Source organism: Tamandua tetradactyla, chromosome 9 (genome assembly GCF_023851605.1).
Source record: "Tamandua tetradactyla isolate mTamTet1 chromosome 9, mTamTet1.pri, whole genome shotgun sequence".
Lineage (NCBI taxonomy): Eukaryota > Metazoa > Chordata > Mammalia > Pilosa > Myrmecophagidae > Tamandua > Tamandua tetradactyla.
The window spans coordinates 11648937-11664880 of record NC_135335.1 but is presented as its reverse complement, the minus strand read 5'-3'; the positions used below and the strand labels follow the sequence as shown (position 1 = coordinate 11664880).

The 15944-nt window shown below is 47.8% G+C and overlaps 1 protein-coding gene across 1 annotated transcript; it reads left to right on the top strand.

Annotated features, from left to right (window-relative positions):
- The first annotated feature begins 8825 nt into the window (after positions 1-8825).
- On the top strand, positions 8826-15189 carry SLC3A2 (solute carrier family 3 member 2). Its single transcript, XM_077115927.1, has 9 exons — positions 8826-9403; positions 9855-10028; positions 10591-10685; positions 12076-12144; positions 12253-12311; positions 12479-12659; positions 12778-12921; positions 14458-14553; positions 14677-15189. Exons 1-9 carry the CDS (start codon positions 8983-8985, stop codon positions 15037-15039), a joined length of 1602 nt encoding a protein of 533 aa, XP_076972042.1. The 5' UTR covers positions 8826-8982; the 3' UTR covers positions 15040-15189.
- The last annotated feature ends 755 nt before the right edge of the window (positions 15190-15944 follow it).

Sequence of the window (15944 nt, the reverse complement as noted above, 5' to 3'; positions counted from 1 at the left end):
TTATTATTATTAATTAAAAAAAATTAACTAACAAAACATTTAGAAATCATTCCATTCTACATATACAATCAGTAATTCTTAAGATCATCACATAGTTGCATATTCATCATTTCTTAGTACATTTGCATCGATTTAGAAGAAGAAATAAAAAGACAACAGAAAAAGAAATAAAACGGTAATAGAGAGAAAAAAAGAAAAAAAACTATACCTCACATGCAGCTTCATTCAGTGTTTTAACATAATTACATTACAGTTAGGTATTATTGTGCTGTCCATTTCTGAGTTTTTGTATCCAGTCCTGTTGTACAATCTGTATCCCTTCAACTCCAATTACCCACTATCTTACCCTATTTCTATCTCCTGATGGTCTCTGTTACCAACAAAATATTCCAAGTTTATTCACTAATGTCAGTTCATATCAGTGAGACCATACAGTATTTGTCCTTTAGTTTTTGGCTAGTCTCACTCAGCATAATGTTCTCTAGGTCCATCCATGTTATTACATGCTTCATAAGTTTATTCTGTTTTAAAGCTGCATAATATTCCATTGTATGTATATACCACAGTTTGTTTAGCCACTCGTCTGTTGATGGACATTTTGGCTGTTTCCATCTCTTTGCCTTCTAGCTATTCTTGATGCTTGGTTTTGTTATTAATTGTGCAATACCCCAAGCATATTTTCAGCTCTAAGCCTAGTCAGGGAAAAAAAAAAAAGCCTTTTCTGTTTAATAAGTTTATTCTGTTTCCACTCCAGGACTAAACTTTAGTACCCTGTTTTCTTTTTAGAGTCCTTGGGGAATAATAGAAGTTAAAGGGAGACTTACTGTCTGTGAGATAGTCTTTAAAATTATAAACCAAAACAGACTGGAGGGAAAGAAACATTAAACTAATAGCCGCACTCTGAATTGTATAATTACAAACTGAGATAAATATTCTGAAGGAAAGAAGTGACCCTGTTTGGAGAATTGATGAGAGAAAATGTCCTGGAGGAGATGCTGCTTCAGCTGTTATCTCAAGGATAGGTAGCAAGTTACTAAGCTGGGCCAGGGGAAGCAGTGTTAAGGGTGGGAGAAAAAGCAATCCAGGGAGGGAATAGCATAGTAAGGACCCTTTGGCTTGTGGGGCAAGGAACTGAAAGAAGGCCGTTGTGTTGGGAGTGCAAAGTGAGGGTGTGAGTAGGGAAATAAAGTTTGAAATAAGGGGGTAGGAGCAGATCTCTCAGGACCTGGCTGATCATAGACTATAGAAACAGTGGGAATCAATGGAAAAATTTTAAAATTGTGGTGTCATGATCAGATTTTAATCAGAAAAGATCACCTGTGAGAAACACTTATGGGGGATAATTGGAGGGGAACCAGTGGATATGGGGGCACAGAAGGCAATGTCGGAAATTCAAGCAAGATATGGGCAAGCTATAATTCAGCTGTATTTCTGGTATTTAAATACTCAATAGCGCCAACATATACAGTTTGTGCAACAATGCATTTACTATCTGTCGATTTTATAGGACAGGAGTAGAAATCCTGAATGCAGGATTCATGCATTATCACTGTGTGATTGCAGGTACTGGTAGTTTTATTTTTCTGTAAGAGGGAATTTTGTGAAGTTGTCATCATATTGGCGAGGTGACAAGACTCACACCAGCATGTAACATTGAACATGGGAGAAAGGGAGAGGAAAGAGCCAAAAAAGTTTTCCAAGTGCTTCCAGAAAACTGAAAGAATGGCGATATCACTGACTAAACACAGATATTTGCGTACAGGATTGAGGAGGGGAGGCTTAGGGGAGGCACTAGGAGATTGTGGGATGGCAAGATGATAAGATTAGTTTGGGATAGTTAGAAATATAGAACTGATTGAAGGTGAGCAATTGGGGTTGAAAACTTTAGTTGGGGGCTCATTTCAATTGATTTGGGAGTAAATGGGCTCTGTTCTAGTTTGCTACCTGCTGGAGTGCAATATACCAGAAACGGAATGGCTTTTAACAGGGGAATTTAATGAGTTGCTACTTTACGTTCTAAGGCCGAGAAAATGTCCCAATTACAACAAGTCTATAGAAATGTCCAATCTAAGGCATCCAGGGAAAGATATCTTGGTTTAAGAAGGCCAATGAAGTTCAAGGTTTCTCTCTCAAGTGGAAGGGCACATGGTGAGCACAGCGTCATCTGCTAGCTTCTTCTCCTGGCTTCCTGTTTCATGAAGCTCCCTGGGAGGCATTTTCCTTCTTCATCTCCAAAGGTCACTGGCTGGTGGACTCTGCTTCTCGTGGCTATATCGCTCTGCTCTGCTCTCTCTAAATCTCTTTCTCCAAAATGTTTCTTCTTTTATAGGATTCCAGTAAACTAATCAAGACCCACCCAAATGGGTGGAGACATGCCTCCACTTAATCCAATTTAACAACCACTCTTGATTAAATCACATCCCCAGGGGTGTGTGATCTAATTATAGTTTCAAACATACGGTACTGAATAGGGATTAGAGGAAACGGCTGCCTTTACAAAATGGGATTAGGATTAAAACATGGCTTTTCTAGGGTACATATATCCTTTCAAATGGGCACAGACTCTCTGATGGGTCTAAAAACACGTAGAGAGCAATAAGAAGAAAAATACATTAGAAACATATGGTTTGGAAAGGAGAAAATAGAGCTGTCATTAATTGTAGATAACACCATTTACAAAGGATCCCCCCATCTACAAATTACTAGAAATAATAAAATAATTTAGCTAGGTAGATAGATATAAGATTTAATATGCAAATGTGGCTTGCAACTAGAAAACATAATTAAAGAGAACACACCATTTATAATAGTTTCATAAATTTATTTTCCCTAGAAATAAATCTAATAAGATATGCAATACCCCCCTACAGGGAAAGTTACAGAACTTTTATTAAGTGATGTTAAGGTAGACATAAATCCGTGTTAATATATACCACATACCTGGATGGAAAGACAGTATCACAGGGGGGTCAGTTCTTTCCAAATGGATACATAATTCAATGCAATTCCAATAGCAACCCAAATAGAGGTTTTCATGAAACTTAAGATATTTCTGAAACTTAAATGAAGAGTAAGGGGCAAAAAAAAAAAAAAAAAAAAATCTGGGACACATTGAAAAAAAAGAGTGAGGAAGGGAGACTTGCCCTACTAGCCATAAGACTTATCACAAAGCTATGGTAATTAAGACAGCATGCAGGAATAAACAAAAACTGACCCATGGAATAGGGTAGAAGTCCCAGGAAAACCCATGCACTCTGGTATATGAGAGTGGTGGCATATCAGATCAGTGGGGAAAGGAAGGACTGTTCAATATCTGGAATTTGAAAAAAATGGTTATCCATTTTGAGAAAGATGAGATTGGCTCCTACCTTATACCATATGTAAAAATCAATTCCAGGTGGATTAAGGACTTAAATATAAGAGTTAAAACCTTACATTTATTCGTAGAAAGCATAGATGAATATTTTTTAGACCTTGAAGTAAGGAAAGACTTCTTCAATATGACACCCAAAAATATAGATTGAAAAAGAAAAGTTTAATTTTTTTTAACTTTTAAAATTGTATAGTATAACATATATACAAAGCAAAGAAATGAAAAGGAATAGTTTTCAAAGCACTCTTCAACAAGTCGTACAGGACAGATCCCAGAGTTTGTCATGGGCTACCATACGATCCTCTCAGATTTTTCCTTCTAGCTGCTGCAGAATATAAGAGGCTAGAGGGCCTAAATATTTTTTATCATCACAATCGACTTTTTTTCCTTCTTTTTTTGTGAAAAATAACATATATACTAAAAAGCTATAATTTCAAAGCACAGCACCACAATTAATTGTAGAACATATTTCAGACTTTGACATGGGTTACAGTTCCACAATTTTAGGTTTTTACTTCTAGCTGTTCTAAAATGCTGGAGACTAAAAGTTATCAATTTAATGATTCAGCATTCATATTCATTTGTTAAATCCTATCTTCTCTGTGTAACCCCACCATCACCTTTGATCTTTCCATCCCTCTTGTTTTAGTTTGCTAGCTGCTGGGATGCAACACACCAAAGACAGATTGGCTTTTAATAAAAGGGGATTTATTTTGTTAGTTCTTCAGAGGAAAGGCAGCTAACTTTCCACTGAGGTTCTTTCTTACGTGGGAAGGTACAGGATGGTCTCTACCGGCCTTCTCTCCAGGCCCGTGGGTTCCAACAACTTTCCCTGGGGTGACTTCTTTCTACATCTCCAAATGCCTGGGCTGAGCTGCCAGTGCTGAGATGAGGAATGCCGAGCTGCTTAGGCTGTACTACGTTGCAGTCTCTCATTTAAGCACCAGCCAATTAAGTCAAACATCATTCTTTGCAGCAGGCACGCCTTCTAGCCCACTGCAGATGTAATTAGTAACTGATGAGGTTCACGTACCATTGGCTCATGTCCACAGCAACAAAACTAGGTGCCTTCACCCGGCCAAGTTGACAACTGAATCTAACTACCACACCTCTCTTTAGGGGTGTTTGGGCTATGGCAATTCTAAATTTCTCATATTGGAAGGGTCTGTCACTAATATGGGGTAGGGAGACGGAACTATATGATGTTCTGGAGAGGGTGGGCTAGGTTTCAGGACTTATCTGGATCGGTAACCCATCTGGAGACTGTACGTTTCTGGAAAGTTACTCTAGTGCCTAGAACCCATGTGGAATCTTATATATTGCCCTAGGTGTTTGTGTTAGCTAGATTCAGTTATCAACTTGGCCAGGTGAGCATACCTAGTCTTGTTGCTGAGGACATAAGCCAATGGTACGTGAACCTCATCTGTTGCTAATTACATCTGCAGTCAGCTAGGAGGCGTGTCTGCTGCAATGAGTGATGTTTGACTTAATTGGCTGGTGCTTAAATGAGAGATCGCAACGTAGCACAGCTAAGCAGCTCGGCATTCCTCATCTCAGCACTGGCAGCTCAGCCCAGGACTTTGAAGATGCAGAAAGAAGTCACCCCCGGGGAAAGTTGTTGGAACCCAGGGGCCTGGAGAGAAGACCAGCAGAGACCATCTTATGCCTTCCATGCAAGAAAGAACCTCCGTGGAAAGTCAGCTGCCTTTCCTCTGAAGAACCAACAAAATAAATCCCCTTTTATTAAAAGCCAATCCGTCTCTGGTGTGTTGCATTCTGGCAGCTAGCAAACTAGAACAGTGTTCATTAGGATTGGCTGGAATGGCCCTGGTTGGGGGTTGCAGGTTATGATAGGTAGCAATGCCTAACTGAGGCTTGCATAAGAGTGACCTCCAGAGTAGCCTCTCTATTTGAACTCTCTCTGCCACTGATACTTTATTAACTACACTTCTCTTCCCCCTTCTGGTCAGGATGGAATTGTTGATCCCACAATGCTGGGTCTGGATTCATCCCTGGGTGTCATCTCCCATGTCACCAGGGAGACTTTCACCCCAGGATGTCCTGTCCCACATAGGGGGGAGGGCAATGATTTCACTTGCAGGGTTGGGCTTAGAGAGACTGAGGCCACATCTGAGCAACAACAGAGGTCCTGCAGAAGTAACTCTTAGACATGCCTATAGGTAGTCTAAGTTTCTATGCTACCTACATAAACTTCACAAGAGTAAGCCTCATGATCGAGGGCATGGCCTATTGATTTGGGTGTCAGTTTAATGTTTTTGACTGATAACTTTTGTTCATCAAAACAGACTCTTGCAACAGGGGGTTAGACCTCGGGCTCATGGCCTCCACTTGGTTCTTATTGTGCTGAGCTGCTTTTTTTCTTTGCTTTGTCCTAGCCTTCTCTGGAAGGCTGAATTATTCTTGACAAATTAATTACTTTGCATTTCCTAGCGTAAATATTGTTTTACATTTATCAGTATACTTTGTAGGATCTAAGGATTTTCTAGTCTTTCCCTGTTGCTCTCCTGTCTCCCCCCATTTCCACTTCAGTTATATTATTTTGGTTGAACAGTTACAAGTCTGGGTTTTTTTTCTTCTTTTGCATGGGCAGGCACCCGGAATCAAACCTGGATCTCCAGCATGGCAGGCGAAAACTCTGCCAGCTGAGCCACCGTGGCCCTCTGGGTTTGTTTTTCTGTGTAAACAGCTTCATCTTGAATCAGTGTTTGTTAAATTCTTTTTCATTTATCCTTTTATATTCACAGGCTACTTCTGTTGAGTTATTTCTAAGAAGGGAAATATTTGATTATTTAGTTCATTCCCTCATCTCCCAAACACTAACAAAGCACCTACTCCCTGTTATCTCTGAGCAGCAGGTCCATCCACAAAAAGCATATAGTCCCGGCCACTTGTCTTGAAGTACAAACAGATACCCAGATAAGGAAATGTATTAACAACAGGACACGAGCTGTAGCAGAGGTAGGTGTGCCATGGAGGGAAAGTAATTTTGTCCCTGGAGTTGGAAAAGGCTGTCATTTGAGCTTGAATGAAAAGGAGTTTGTGAGGCAGTGGGGCAGGCTAGGGAGAGCCAAGCAACAGAGGGGATGGCATGCCAAAGATGTGGAGGCCTGGGGAAGCCTGGTGAGTTGTGAGACTGACAGATGTTGGAGGGCTGATGTAGCTGGAGTGGAGTGTGTGATATACTTGGGGAGGAAAGCTTTTGCTTCTTTACCATAAGCAGAAGGAATTGGCTTCATCCAACTGGAGCCCTGGAGGGCTGTGAGAAAACATGTTTCTAGGGCGTTGTTACAGGACAAAGGCCATGGATTCTTTTGCTCAATAATCAATTCCTGAGACACGGGGGTTTCAAAGAGAGAAAGAGTTTATTATTACAGGTGTAGCAGAAGAGCAGACAGCCTAACAGCCCACAATCTGACTCTCAGAGTTTAGGGGCTTCATAGTTTTTGGATGAGGTCATTTCGGATAGTTAAGTTCAAAGCAGAAAAGGAGACAAGTGTTATCATTATCATTTCAATAGGAGAACATAAATTGAAGGTGGGGAGGCAGAGCTATGACTTCAGTCCTAAAGTGTAAACCAAAAGGAAAGAAGTAGTTACTGTCTGACTTCCTTAGCATTAGGGCCCCTGGTTTACAAGAGAATGACCAGATAAAGGGAGTAACAGCTCTTACAGACACAAAGGCACAGGATAAGGGCTTTTACACTTATTTCAGATGTCAGGGCAGCTGAATTATAGTTTAGGGCTTTCGGGTATTTCCCTATTCCAATATCCCAGAGAGCAGAAAGGAATGATTCAGTTATCAAAATCATCCCTTAAATCCTAATTTCTCGGTTACAGCGTGTTATGTTGGAACATCTCAAGGAAAAGCTCCTGACCCCACAATTCTCAACCTTGAGCTTTCGTGCTAGGACTAAAGTCTGTTCAGAGTCTCTGGTTGGCACTTCTTATCTAGCATGCCCAGGGCACCTTGGACTGCTTATCACCTTTGAGCACTATTCTGAACCCCAAGCTACTTCCCTGCCTCCCTCTAGGAGTCGTTCCAGCTTTCCCGGAGTGGAGACAGGGTATGCGCTTTCACACCCTCGGCCCTCCTTTCTCTGTGCCATCACTTCAGATCTTGGTTTCTGAGTTCTCCCAAACACAAACCTGGCTTCCAGCCCAGGTGGGAGAGGAAGAGCCTATTTCCTTCAGCTCCTTTCTGGAAACAACCCATCTGGCTGTGCTCAGGAACAAGAAGTTCCTGAGACTGCTGGCCCCTCGCAGTGTTGATGTCCGGTAGTGTCCCCACGGTGAACCTTGTCTCTCCCCCACTTATCCTCTGTCCCACTTACCCTCTACCTCTCCATAGCTTCACAGAGTCCCTGACACCTTGGCACCCTGGGGGGGGGGGGGGTTGGGTTAATCTGTGAGAGGCCCTGCAAGGTGGGGAAGTGTCTGGGAAGGTATCTCTTGTCTGCTAGAAAAAGATGGACGCTTTGAATCGAGGCCCGGCTCTGGAAGACAGCTCTGCCAATCCCGGGGTTGCCCATTAGTCTCTCCGGGCTTTCCTGGATGTCCAATTCCTCCTTGCCCGACATCCTGGCGCCAGACACTGGGGGAAGTGTAGGATAAGAAGGGGGGAGGAGGGGTGGTCAGTCTCACTCTCCTGTCCAAACAGATTCATCCGTAAACATCCCAGAGACTGGATTAGCGTCAATTCAATAAAGCTAGTGAGCAAAAGTACCGTAGGGAGGGCGTAATAAATATTTGCTGCATTATGAATTAATTGAACTAAATCTAAGTGAGTCCTGAAAAACGAGGGGGAGGAGATCCTGCGGGGAAGGGGGGCGCCCAGCACCGAGCCCCAGGGGCCCGAGAGGACGAGGCCCGGTGGGGGGGAACGAAAGAAGTTGGAGTAGAATGGAACGATATCTTAATGTTTTGTTTGTTAATTTTTTTTAATTAATAAAAAAAGTTTTTTAAAAAAACAACTTACAGAACTGAAAAAAAAATAAAAAAGAAAGAAAGAAGTTGGATCTGGGTGGCTCCGAGGGTGCAAGCGGCCCGCCTGGACCGCGGGGCGGGGGCAAATGGCGACGAGGTGTAGGGAGAGTCACCGGCGCCTGCAGGGTGGGCGAGAAGGGGGCGAGGGCGGGCCCTTTGGGGTGCGCAGGAGCCGGCCGACGGGACTGGAGGTCCGAAAAGCCCCGCCTTCTAGGAGGCGGGAGGGACCCGCCGGGCGCGTCAAATCACAGCCTCCGCGCGGCGCGGTCCGTCCAGCTTCCCGCTCGGGGGCACCTTAAGGTAGACAGGTTCGAGGGGCACTGTACCGAGCTGCGGTCTCGGCCATCCACCCCAGCGGCCGCTGAGCGTGAGATCTCTGCCGTTCCTCCTTAAGGGGCGGGGCAGGGCGGCGAGGCGGGGCGGGGCTCCCGGGCTCCGACCGCAAGGCCGCTTCAGTCGCGCGTCATTATCGCCGCAGACTGAGCCGCCGGCAGTAAGCGGAGCCGCTCAGGTCCGGGGCATCCCTCCCACAATCGCGAGCACCGGGCGGGCCTCGGCCACCAGCTGAGCGCAGGTCGCACCGTGTCGCCGGTCCCCGCAGGCACCATGAGCCAGGACACCGAGGTGGACATGAAGGAGGTAGAACTGAACGAGCTGGAGCCCGAGAAGCAGCCGATGAACGCGGCGGCCGTGGCGGCCGGGACGGGCGGCGCCGAGAAGAACGGGCTGGTGAAGATCAAGGTGGCCGACGACGAGGCGGACTCGGGGGCCTCGGCCAAGTTCACGGGCCTGTCCAAGGAGGAGCTGCTGAAGGTGGCGGGCAGCCCCGGCTGGGTGCGCACCCGCTGGGCGCTGCTGGTGCTCTTCTGGATCGGCTGGCTCGGCATGCTGGCGGGCGCCGTGGTCATCATAGTGAGGGCGCCGCGCTGCCGCGAGCTGCCGGCGCAGAAGTGGTGGCACAAGGGCGCCCTCTACCGCATCGGCGACCTTCAGGCCTTCCAGGGCGGCGACGCCGGCAGCCTAGCGGGTGAGGGAGGGGCCCACTCCACCCCCACCCCCACCCCCATCCCACCCCCAACTCGTTTCAGCTGGTTAGGCCGCCCCTCCCCCACTCCCGGATGGACTCCGGCCGCCCCCTACCCCCCACCCCACTGTCGGGCACCGGCGGTGGCTCCATTCTTTTGGAAAAAAAGCAGCCCGGCCCCCACTCTCCTTTTCTTGGGAAGTGGGGGGAGCGGGGAGGGGGGCTGACTCAGCGTCCTCCTCCCCCCACCCCCCACCCCCGCGGCGCCGGGGGCCGTCCCGGCCGGCTTCTGAAGCAATGCCAGGGCTCCTTACATCAGCTTTTCTGAGTCTCGTGATCCAGCCTCAGACCTACCCCCCGCCCCGCTCCCCCCCACCCCAGGCCACGGGAGAGGGAAGCATCTTGGAGATGTGTGTGTGGGGGGGCTCACTTTAACCCCGCTCCCCCCTTTCAGGCCTGAAGGGGCACCTGGATTACCTGAGCACCCTGAAGGTGAAGGGTTTCGTGCTGGGCCCGATTCACAAGAACCAGGAGGATGCCGTGGCTGGGACCAATTTACAAGAGATCGATCCTTCCTTTGGCTCCAGAGAAGATTTCGACAGTCTCCTGCAAGCGGCCAAGAAAAAGAGTGAGTGACCTGGGTTCTCAAAGAAGCAGTTATGAAGGGCCTTTCTGGCCAGAGGAGAAAGGCAGGATAAAATCGTGTCCGGTTTACTTCTTACTAACACCCAGGGAGGGGAGAGGTTTTTAGGCTGAAGATGTTGTTTGTCAAACGGTTCAGAGGCTTACCACTTGCCTATGTAATCTTGAGCAGGACATTTTAAACTTCCGGGCTTTAGTGCAAAATGTGGGCTTTTAGCACGTTAGTGATTTTTAAGTTTGTAGAGCAGTAGATCCTCAAAAATAAAACAACCAAAAACAGCCAATTGAGGTATTGCCTTACAGGTCTGTCTTAGAAGCTGTTGGAGAGTCCACTTTGGAGGAGGGGAGCCCAGGGCCCCACACCTCAGCTCTTAAGGCCCCTCCTCGCTCTCATCTGTGTTTCAATGGAGTCGGTTTTGCCAGGGTTCAAATCCAAGCTTTTGTACCAAGTAATGCTTAAGGGGCAGCCCACAGACTTGTGTTTGTTGAAGTCTTCTTTTCCCCTCACCCGGAAGCCTTTGTCACCTCTGCCTTTTCCATCACTGCAGGCATCCGGGTCATTCTGGATCTCACACCCAACTACCGCAGTCAGAACTCCTGGTTCCTGCCTGAAAAGGTTGTCACTGTGGCTGGCAAGGTGAAGGTGAGTGTGTTGGGTCTGGGTTGCTCCTTTCTCAGCCAGCCCTTTGACACCTTGTCTGGATCCAAGCAGGATGTCTCCTCCCCTAGCAGGAAGTCTAGGCCAATTTCTCTTGTTCCTTTTCTGATGACTCGTTTTTCTTATTTCCTTGATGCTGAGGGTGACAGTGCCTGGAAGGGAATTTCTCAGCTGTCTGTCTAGAAGTTTGACTTTCCTTGCTTTTGGGAAAGGAAGCACTTTCTCTGTGGGAATGCAGCCCCTACTGGTTTCCCAGCCCTCCTTTGATGTGTTGGGGGTGGAGCCCAACCTGAAATTGACACTGCTGGGGGCTTCCGATGTGTCTGTGTTTAATTCTCTGTAGAACCCTACAAGTTATCTAGTATTGTTCTTCGTTTGTAAATGAGGAAGCTTAGGTTCAGCTTTGAAGTCCTAGCCGTCTTGTTCCTCCAGTCTGCCTTCCCCACCCACTAGGCTGGGAACAGGACTTTGAATGTCACCCCAGCTCCGGATGCTTGGATTCTAGGACACTGACCAGTGCAGAATGAGGCAGCTGTGTTTCAGACCCTGGACACGCAGCATTTGGGCGGGATCTCGGGGTCACCCAGTTCAGCTCCTGCCAATGGCTGGAACACCTTTACATTCCCCAGAAGAGAATATTTCTAGCCTCCAATGAAAAGGGAGATGAGAGGCGAGAACACATGGAGCCCAGAGAGAAAGGGCAGAGGGGCAGGGTTCCATGTTGTGTGCCTCAGGAATGCCAGGACTTTTGCCTGGACCTGTTTCTCATATTTGTATCTGAACTGCCCTGGGGCTGTGCTTTGAATTTCTCTGTCATCCTTGGTCCTGCTGTGAGACCGTTTTGACTCACCCTCCCCAGGCCCCGAGCCCCAGGAAACTGGAAGAGGAGAACGTACACATTTGGCATTCTGAGACTAACATGTTGGGTCCTGTCTCTGCTGCCCACTAATTGTGACCTGGCGCTTGTCTCTACTTCTCAGAGCCTGTCCCTTTGTCTAGAACGAGTGTGCTAGCATTCTGCATGCTAAGTGTGAAATAAAAGTGTTTATGAACTTATACTTTTTCTTTTGAGCCTTTTCTATAGTTGTCAGAGGTGAAGCTGTGTGATTTTTCCAGCGGGAGGAATAGAGAAGTAAAATGCTAGAACACTAATGAATCAATGGGAAGTTAAGCATTTGAGACCAGAGGCTAATAATAATAGCCTTTGTAATAGAGGTAACTTTGTAGTAGGGAAATTGAGACCCAGGCAACGCAATGACTGTCCCAAGATCATGGGGGAGTTTGTAGTAGGGTAAAGGTTAGTGTGAGTCTGGAACCTTCTAAGCCTTTGCCTCAGAATGTTGACATCTTTCTTCCATTCTTTTACCTCCTATAGGATGCTCTGAGTTATTGGTTACAAGCTGGTGTAGATGGGTTCCAGTTTCGGGATGTGGAGAATCTGAAGGTGAGTTTTCTCTGCAAGTGAGAGGCGGTAGAGCTTGGGTGAGAATGAGGGACTTCACCAGGGCTGGGTGGTTTTCCCTGATCTTCACCTCTGCTTTTTCCCTTCTAGGATGCGTCCTTGTTCTTGGCTGAGTGGCAGAACATTACCCAGAACTTCAGTGAAGAAAGGTGGGTGCCAGACCAGCTCTCCCCAGCCCCAGTCCATCGTGAGAGCCCCTCAGTGAAGCCCTAGGATCCGGGAGTAGGGGTTTGCTAGTCCAGAGAACCTTCTGTAGCTCTGTTCCTTATACACTCCAGTCTTACCCCGACACTGATCCCTGCTCTGCCCTTTGCAGGCTCTTGATCGCAGGGACGAACTCATCTGACCTTCAGCAGATCCTTAGCCTACTTGGTTCCACCAAGGACGTGTTGTTAACTAGCTCATACCTGGCAAACTCTGGCTTCACTGGGGAGCGCATTAAATTCTTGGTCACCCAGTATTTGAACGCCACTGACAATCGCTGGTGCAGCTGGAGTGTAAGTACCCACAGTGGGGGGAGAGGGGGCAGCTGGGTGCCTTTTTTGGAGGAAAGGAGTGTTGGGAGATCGAAGCAGAAGTAGGCTGTGGGGCTCACCAGGGCTTCTGTCTCTGCAGTTGTCGCAGGCGGGGCTCCTGACTTCCTTTGTGCCAGCCCACCTTCTCCGACTCTACCAGCTGCTTCTCTTCACCCTGCCAGGGACCCCTGTTTTCAGCTATGGGGATGAAATTGGCCTGCAGGCAGCTGCCGTTCCTGGACAGGTACCACTTGCGATTTACAGCACAGAGTGTGTGTGTGTGTGTGTGTGTGTGTGTAGAGGAGGGGTTGGGGGTTGTTTTCATCCATCATGATGATTCCGTGGATGGCAGCTGTGTAGTCGGCCACATTATCAGTAGCTGTGTGGCTTGGACAAGTTATTTCTCATCTCTGAATCTCTATTATCATTTCTTCCCTGATGTTACATTTCTTGCAGAAAGGGTAGGAATAAATGAGCGGGCATATTTTTAAATGCAGTAGTTCATACTGGATAGGCTCTCGATGTGGTAACACTCATTCATTCATTCACTCAGCAGACAGTGGGGCCTCTAGCTGGCTCTGTGCCCTTCAGGAGCTCCTAGTTTAGTGGAGGAGCTAGATGAGTACATGGCAGTGAATGCTGAGGCGGGGACAGTGCCACAAAGGCATTCACTTAGCTTTGCCAAGAGAATGGAGGTTGGTGGCTGGGCTGATACAGAACCAATCATTCATTCATTTCACAGTTTTATTGAATGCTTACTGTGTGCCAGGCATTGAGGATACAGCTAGACCCAAAAGAGCTAGAGGTGGTAGAATTAGATAATAAGCAAGTGCTGATAAAGTGCAAAAGAAGGCAAGGTATTGACAGGCTCACCTGGACTCCATGTCCAGGATATGGATATTATACTGGATATTATACTGCCCCCCCCGCACCCCCAATAAAAGATGCAATTTTTTGTTTTGTTTTGTTTTTTTACATGGGCAGGCACCGGGGAATCGAACCTGGGTCCTCTGGCATAGCAGACGAGCATTCTTGCCTGCTGAGCCACCGTGGCCCACCCGAAAGATGCAATTTCATATGGAAAAAAAAAAAAAGAAGGCAGGGTAAAGGCCTGTATTAGTTTCCTAGTTACTGAAACAGGTTCCTGGCTGTTCCTTGTGGCTTTTCTCTTTGCTTGACTCGCAACCCAATTCAGTTGGGCCACGTGTTAACTGAAGTAACATCTTGCAAAGATCTTGTTTTGCGGTGGGTCCACACCCACCAGAACGCAGATCAAGACTGACAGGGTATCCAAACTCGGGTGCACAGCTACGTCCACCACAGGGGCCTAGAGGATAGGGGATGGGGGCGAATTTTACATAGAGGGGCCGCAGAAGATCTGATGACAAACTCTTGGCATCCTAAATTGCTGGTCACCCAATATTTGAATGCCACTGACAATCGCTGGTGCAGCTGAAGCGTGGGTACCACAGTGATGGGAGAGGAGGCAACAGGAAGCCTTATTTTGGAGGGAAGGAGTCTTGGGAAGTAGAGGCAGGCCATGGGGCTCACCAGTGCATCTCTCCAGCAGAGAGCTGAAGAAAGCAAGGGAGCTAGCTGGGTGACTGTTTGGGAGAAGAAGAGCTCAAGGTGGAGTGAGCCTTGCTTGGCCTGTAGATATTAGCCAGGCACAGGGAGGTAGTGGGGCGAGGTGGGTGTGTCAATGGGGATGGGAATGGAAGGAAGGGTGCGGGTAAAGCAGGCCCCCAGCCTTTCCCAAGCTGTTTCCTCTGCATTTTAGCCTATGAAAGCCCCAGTCATGCTGTGGGATGAGTCCAGCCTTCCCATCGCCTCGAGGCCGGGTTCCGGATCCGTGAGTGCTAACATGACTGTGAAGGTAAGGGATTGCTCGGGGCAGGCCTTGACTCGCCGGAGTTGGGCACGTGCCTTGTTAGGTGTTTGCACCCAGAGAAAGCCGCTCATCCCCTCCCCGGCTGCTACATCTTTCATCCTTCTCCAGGGCCAGAGCGAGGACCCCACCTCCCTCCTGTCCGTGTTCCGGTGGCTGAGTGAGCAGCGGGAGAAGGAGCGCTCCCTGCTGCACGGGGACTTCCACACGCTGTCCTCGGTGCCCGGCCTCTTCTCCTACGTCCGCCACTGGGACCAGAACGAGCGTTTCCTGGTCGTGCTCAACTTCGGGGACCTGGGGCATCCGGTCAGGTTGGAGGCCGCCGGCCTGCCTGCCAGTGCCAGCCTCCCCGCCAAGGCCGAGCTGCTCCTCAGCACCCAGCCAGGCCGCGAGCAGGGAGCTTCCCTTGAGCTGCAGCACCTGAATCTGGAGCCCCACGAGGGGCTGCTGCTGCGCTTCCCCTACGTGGCCTGACCCCCAGGCTGACCAGGACCCACCCCCCTGCCCCCCCTCCTCTCCTCCCTGGGTTCTGGTTTTTCTTCTTTTTCAAAAACAGCAGTTGATAGATGAACCCCAAGGTAGGGTGTTTTCTGGCTTCAAATAAAAGTGACCCCTGCCGGGTGAGGTCTTCTCTTCCCTACTCCCCGTCCTCTCTGCTCCTCTTGGGCCTTCCTGTCCGTAAGCTGTGCCACAGTGATCTTTGGCTAGAGTCCCACCCCTGTCTGCTCCAGCTCCTTCATTAATCATTTAAGAGAATGACTGAAGCCTGGAAGGGAAGAGGCCTGCCGAGGTCTTATAACAGCAAGGAAGTGACAGGTGTCAATTGGGCGGGGGGGGGCCAGGGTGGTCTCCTGGAGACCTGGCATCTTGCTGATAACGTGTCTCCCTCTAGCATTCTTGTTTTTATATAGACTCAGCCTCTCAGGGAGGGGCTCTTTCAGTTTGGCTTCTAGACAGGACTTTTAAAGGATGCTCAAGGTCATTGCCCAAAAAATTGGTTGAGCGCCCAACCCATGCCAGGCACTGTGTCAGGTCCTGGGGTTACAGCAGGGAGCAGAACACACACACACACACACAAAACCCTGCTTCCTTGGGGCTTATATTCTAGTGGGGAGACTAATAAGAAATAAGCTCGATAAACCATATAGCATGGTGGAAAGTGGGAAGTTAAAGCAGAAAGAAGTAAAGCAGGGAAAGGGAGGTGTAAGGGGCTTGGGGGTGGGGGCGAGAGGTCACCTCACCAATATGCTCCTTTCTTTTCATGGGTGGTCTTTTACATAATGAATTTGTAACCAATATTTCATATAACGAAAGGAAAGAACCTGTAAATTACCTATATTACCAATAATATAGGTAAATAATGCATTTTACATAAATTA